The sequence below is a fragment of the Phoca vitulina genome, unplaced genomic scaffold, assembly GCF_004348235.1.
Source record: "Phoca vitulina isolate PV1807 unplaced genomic scaffold, GSC_HSeal_1.0 scaffold14, whole genome shotgun sequence".
Taxonomy (NCBI): Eukaryota; Metazoa; Chordata; class Mammalia; order Carnivora; family Phocidae; genus Phoca; species Phoca vitulina.
This window is the reverse complement of record NW_022589717.1, coordinates 18129285-18135866: the sequence shown is the minus strand read 5'-3', so window position 1 is coordinate 18135866 and position 6582 is coordinate 18129285. Positions and strand designations below refer to the sequence as shown.

General features: G+C 41.8%; 1 protein-coding gene across 1 annotated transcript; it reads left to right on the top strand.

The window, feature by feature from the left end:
- Positions 1-1334: 1334 nt before the first annotated feature.
- LOC116637313 (heterogeneous nuclear ribonucleoprotein A1-like) lies at positions 1335-2336 on the top strand. Its single transcript, XM_032412695.1, has one exon. The coding sequence runs from the start codon at positions 1350-1352 to the stop codon at positions 2334-2336; it is 987 nt and encodes a 328-aa protein (XP_032268586.1). The 5' UTR covers positions 1335-1349.
- Positions 2337-6582: the final 4246 nt, after the last annotated feature.

The window sequence follows — 6582 nt, the reverse complement described above, 5'->3', positions numbered from 1 at the left end:
GCAACACCTTGATTGCAGTCTCTCAGAAGCCCTGACACGGAGGACTCAGCTAAGCTGTGCCTGGCTTCTTGACTCTCAGAAACTATGATAGGGGAGAGCCTGGGTGGCTCAGGCGGTTAAGCATCTGCCTTTGGCTCAGCTCAGGTCATGATCCCAGGGTCCTGGGATCGAGCCGCACATCAGGCTCCCCGCTCAGCTGAGAACCTGCTTCTCCCTCTCCCACTGCCTGCCACTCCTCCTGCTTGTGCGCGCTCTCTCTCTCTGGCAAATAAATAAATGAAATCTTAAAAAAAAAAGAAAAGAAAAGAAACTATGATAGGATAAGTGTTTGTTATTTTAAGCCACTGAGTTTGGGGATTATTTGTTATGCAGCAGTAGATAACTAATACACATGATCTACCCTCAAAACAAAATATGATGAGGTGAGTGGCACATGAGTGATAAAAACAAAGGATTTGGGGTAGAGGGGGGTTCACAGGAATAAGAAATGGGTGATGGCAGATTATAATGACATCAATTTACATAGCTCTTTACACTTTACTGGGTGCTTCCCCAACTGTCTCATTTGATCTTTACAATAAGCCTAAGGATGATACTTACCCAACATTAAATATTAATCGATCTAGTCATTCAGTAAAAATTTTAAGGGTCAAATATGCACCTGTGATTAGTACAAAGGAAACCTATATAAGCCATAGTTAGTGTCCTCAGAGAACCCAAAACAGTTTAATACATTAAATAAACAATAAATAGATCAATAGACCTTCAGATCCAATATATTAGAGACCATAAAGAGGTATGCACAGAATACTTGATAACTCAAAGATGTGAATGATGAACTCTTCCAGAGGGCCTAAAAAATACTCAAAAATTGATTCTTTTTTTTTCTAGCCTTATTGTGGTATATTTGGCAAATAAAAATTGTATATTTTTAAGGTATACAATGGGATGTTTTGATATATGTATACATTGTGAAATGATTACCATGATCAAGCTAATTAGCATATCTGTCACCTCACATAGTTTCCACTTGTTTGTATGATGAGAATGCTTCAGCTAGATCCCCTTTTAGCAAATTTCAAGTATGCAGTACAGTATTGTTAATTATAATTGTCATGCCAGACATTAGATCTCTAGAAGGATGAGTTGGAAGTTTACCAGATTCTTGGATCCCCAGAAAGGATGGGCAGGGAGGGAGAGAAGAGCATCTCAGGCAAATGAGGATGGGGCCATGTACGATGGCATGGAGTTTGAAACTGTATAGTCTCTTACAGAAGTTGATGATTCCAGCTGGCTTTCTGCCCGTGGACGCCACCGAGTAAATATCGTTAAAGTCTCCCCCTGCCGTCATGTCTAAGTCAGAGTCTCCCAAAGAGCCTGAACAGCTGCAGAAGCTCTTCATCGGAGGTTTGAGCTTTGAAACAACCGATGAGAGTCTGAGGAGCCATTTTGAGCAATGGGGAACGCTTACGGACTGTGTGGTAATGAGAGATCCAAACACCAAGCGCTCCAGAGGCTTTGGGTTTGTCATATATGCCACTGTGGAGGAGGTGGATGCAGCCATGAACACAAGGCCACACAAGGTGGGTGGAAGAGTTGTGGAACCAAAGAGGGCTGTCTCAAGAGAAGATTCTCAAAGACCTGGTGCCCACTTAACTGTGAAAAAGACTTTTGTTGGTGGCATTAAAGAAGACACTGAAGAACATCATCTAAGAGATTATTTTGAACAGTATGGGAAAATTGAAGTGATCGAGATCATGACTGACCGGGGCAGTGGCAAAAAGAGAGGTTTTGCTTTTGTAACATTTGATGACCATGACTCTGTAGACAAGACTGTCATTCAGAAATCCCATACTGTGAATGGCCACAACTGTGAAGTAAGGAAAGCCCTATCTAAGCAAGAGATGGCTAGTGCTTCATCCAGCCAAAGAGGTCGAAGTGGTTCTGGAAACTTTGGTGGTGGTCGTGGAGGTGGTTTTGGTGGGAATGACAACTTTGGTCGTGGAGGGAACTTCAGTGGTCGAGGTGGCCTTGGTGGCAGTCGAGGTGGTGGTGGATACGGTGGCAGTGGGGATGGCTATAACAGATTTGGTAATGATGGAAGCAACTCTGGAGGTGGTGGAAGCTATAATGATTTTGGCAATTACAACAATCAATCCTCAAATTTTGGACCCATGAAAGGAGGAAATTTTGGAGGCAGAAGCTCTGGCCCCTACGGTGGTGGAGGCCAATACTTTGCCAAACCACAAAACCAAGGTGGCTATGGCGGTTCCCGCAGCAGCAGTAGCTACGGCAGTGGCAGGAGGTTTTCATTACTGCCAGGAAACAAGGCTTAGCAGGAGAGGAGAGCCCGAGAAGTGACAGGGAAGCTACAGGTTACAACAGATTTGTGAACTCAGCCAAGCACAGTGGGGGCAGGGCCTACGTGCTACAAAGAAGACATGTTTTAGACAATACTCATGTGTATGGGCAAAAAACTCAAGAACTGTATTTGTGACTAATTGTATAACAGGTTATTTTAGTTTCTGTTCCGTGGAAAGTGTAAAGCATTCCAACAAAGGGTTTTAATGTAGATTTTTTTTTTTTGCACCCATCTGTTGATTGTTAAATGTAATAGTCTGATCATAACGCTGAATAAATGTGTCTTTTTTAAAAAAAAAAAAAAAGATGATGATTCCACCTGGACAGGGAGTGGGGTGCATATAAAGAGCAAATTGGCAAATGAAAAAGCTGTCTTTCCGACTCAACTCTCCTGGCCTATATGCTATGCTTTTGCCATGATGTCACACTGTCTTTTCTAATCTTTCTCAGCCTCATTTCCTGATTTCTCTTACTCCTTCATGAGATTTGATGGTCATTATAGATCATTGGAGAACAAATCAGAAGCCAAGAAGGGGCTCAGTCCAAGTGACAAATAAATTAGGGAGTGAACTGATGTTCTGAAGGGGGATAAAGATGTGGCAGAGAGAGAGGGGGGAAGAGAGGGAAGGATGAAAAGGGACATATGTAGCTTGAGGGAAGAGCAGGATTAAAGAAAAAAATTGTCGAGAAGTGTGGGGGAAATTAGAGAATTTTTGTAGTTAGGTTGTACAGAGCCAAGTCAGAAGGAAAGATTTACATACGATATATTGGGTGAAGACAAGTAAAAGCTAAAGGTTTTAAGAGAATAAATAGATTCTCTAAAATGATAAACCAACATACCTCCTGATATGATAGAGTAAGAAAGGTAATTCACCTCTGTGGTGGTCTTCCCCCAAACCTATAAACCCATTCTAATCATTTCTTACAAATTTGTCTAACTGACAAATTGAGGAACATTCTACAAAATGCCTGACTGGTACTCTTCAAAAATGATCACAATCAGTCCATTTTTGTTTTTTGTTTTTTCAGATATATTTATTTATATATTAGAGAGCAGGACGAGGGGCAGAGGGAGAGGGAGAGAGAGAATCTCCAGCAGACTCCCTGCTGAGCACAGAGCTGCTCACGGGGCTGAGTCCCACAACCCTGAGATCATGAACCCAGCTGAAATCAGTCAGACGCTTAACGGACTGAGCCACCCAGGCACCCCAGTCACAATCAGTCTTTGAGAAACTGTCACAAACCAGAGGAGACGAGGGGACATGATGATTGAACATAATATGATATCCTCAGTGGGAGACTAGAACAGAAAAAGGGCATTAGTGGAAAAGCTAATGAAATCTGAATAAAGTGTGAAGTTTAGTTAATAGCAACATACCAATGTAGATTTCTCAGTTCTGATAAATGGATCTGGGTAATGCAGGATGATAACATTAGAGGAAACTGAATCTGGTGGGGGCATACAAGAACTTACTGTATCATCTTTGCAATTTATATGTAATCTAAAAACATCCCCAGATAAAAAGTTTATTTTTGAAAATGATAGGCCAGTAGTGAAGTCTAGATTATGGCTTATATGAACTAATTTTTCACTTGGCCTCACCATTTACAAATCAACTTTCACAACCCTGTATACACAATCTCTTGAGTGCATTCTTTAAGGAAAGGTACAATTCTCTGAGAAATTTGCAAGACAGACTTAAATTAAGTGTTACATCAAAAGCAGGTTTGGCACAGGAGAATATAGGCACTCACAATAGTCTCAGATAAACAGTTAGTAAGAGAATAAGGAAGTATTGAGAGACCAGATGAAAAATATCAGAGACTAAGCAAGCTGGGAGACAACTTGTATTTGAGGATCTTCTCCTGGTCCTTAGTCTGTAGGCTAAATAAAGATGCTTTCTAAATAAGTGAATGAATGAATGAATGAATGAATGAATGAATGAATACTGAGAGAGTTTACTACCTACAGACCTCACTAAATTGACTATAAAATGACAACAAGATCATGTAAACTGGGAGGGGAATGATCAAAGTTAAAATAGTCAACAATGTGGTTTTATTTCAGAGGAAGTTGAAGATACTGATTACCTTTAGACTTGGCTAAAACAATTGCATTAATTAATTTTGCACAGCAAAATTTCAAGGTAACCCTAAGACATCCAAACTTAGACTTGCTTTCCCCTTTCAGAAGGAATTAGACCCACACACAAGCTCCTCATTTTTCTCTGTTCCTCTTTTTAAACTCTCTGCTTCTCCCTAGAACTGGAGAAGTCTCAGGCTCGTGAAAGCCACTTTCATATGGTATATGAGGACCAAGAACTACATAAAACAAACAAATGAAGAACTGTAGATAATAATCCAATGAACTATGGATCCAAATCCAGCAGAAACAAGACTGGAGTTGTCCTCTCAAGCTACCACAAAATCTGGAGAAAGAAATTTCTCAACATACTCTGTGCCCCAACTGCACTGGACTGTGGGTTGTTTCTCAAATACACCACACTTTTCCATGACTCAGTGACTTTCTTCATGCTGTTCCCTCAACGGACTGCCCTTGCACAGAGCAGAAGTCTGGAACAGGTCCTTCCCTTCTAGTCCCCAGAAGGAACTAACCCTGATCTTGGACTTCTAGCCCCCAGATTTGTGAGAAAATAAGTGTCTGCTGTTTGAAATGAGTCTATGGTACTTTGTTATGGCAGCCCGAGCAAAATAATACACCAGCCCTCAGAGAGAGCCTGACTGAGAAGGAAGATAACAGAGGAAAACAGAGGTGAGAAGTGGAAAAAGACAGAGCCCTGCATGTAGTTGTTCCTTAGGATCTACCCAAGACCTTTCAGGAACCTGAACTAATAAATGTCGTTTTGCTAAAAACATTTTGAGTTGATTTTCTGTCATTACAACAAAAGAGCCCTCACTAATAGCAGTGCATCTGTTCCAAAACCCCTGCCTGGGATAATAATATTTCATCGTGTAATTTCCTTGTTTCTGATAAGTATTTCCTTTTTCTAAAAAAGGTAATTAAACTCACTTTCATTTTGAGAATGTCATGACTTGAGAGAATGGACTATAACCTGAGGTGCTAGCAAGCCGTCTTAGGACTTGATGGGTTTTTTATCAGACACTCTTAGGTAGGGGAATCCAGGCGTATGAGAAGGGGAATATGGAAGGGAATACCAATCAAGGGTGAATTTTAAAATAGGCATATCTCAGGGCACCCAGGTGGTTAAGTGTCTGCCTTCTGCTCAGGTCATGATCTCCAGGTCCTGGGATCGAGTCCCGCGTCCAGCTCTCGGCTCAGCGGGGAGCCTGCTTCTCCCTCTCCCTCTGCCTCTCCCCCTGCTTGTGCTCTCTCTGTCTCTATCTCAAATGAATAAATAAAACCTTTTTAAAAAACAGACCTATCTCGATGCAATGGAAAGCAAATTAAATTTACAGTGGGAATACTTCAGTTCCTTCAGCAAATCATCTTAAGTATGACATGGTGGAAAGACCCTGGGATTTGGGACCAGAGGATCCTAGCTTTACAACCAGCTTTGGTGCTTTCTATGTAGCCTGAGGCAAGTAACAACCTAACTGAGCACCAGAGCACCAGATTCTTTGTCTGTGAAACGGGGCTCAGGATGTACCCGGCAGGGTTGATACCAAATCAGTGGTAATGTGAGTAGAACAGCTACTACCATGCCTGGCACAGAGTAGGTGCTCAATAAATGGTAGCAAGAAGTCACCTTTATTCTTATTGATCTTATTATTTACATCTAGGGTTCTTAGTTCTTCTATTTGTGAACTCTGGATAATCATCCTTGCTGGTAACAGGATTCTTATGGAGATCCAAAAGATTTTGCAACTCAAAAGTGTTTTGTCACATATATTTCAGATAGAAATGTAAAGACGTTACTAATGTAAGGCAAGTGATTAGAAGACCCCTGATTCCTGCATCTGAATGTGGCTCTCTATAGCTTCAGCTTCATGGGAAGGGATCAGCCCCTCTTAAATAAGTAGGCAGCAGCTCCGATGTGAAGCCAAGCCCAGGGGGGAGGCCACCCATGAGGCCAAACCCACGGGGGAGACCCCTGCACGGTCCGACCTCCAGCTCACTGTGAGGCATGCGCACACAAACCGGAACCGAATCAGAGGAACCGAGCCAACCACAGTCAGAAAAACAAAAGGTGCTCTAACTAGTAAACAAATGTGCATTTCATACATTGCCCCTGCTTTTAG

Bases quoted from the DNA above. Each gene is read 5' to 3' on its own strand.
- LOC116637313 (XM_032412695.1), top strand. From the start codon at position 1,350: ATGTCTAAGTCAGAGTCTCCCAAAGAGCCTGAACAGCTGCAGAAGCTC.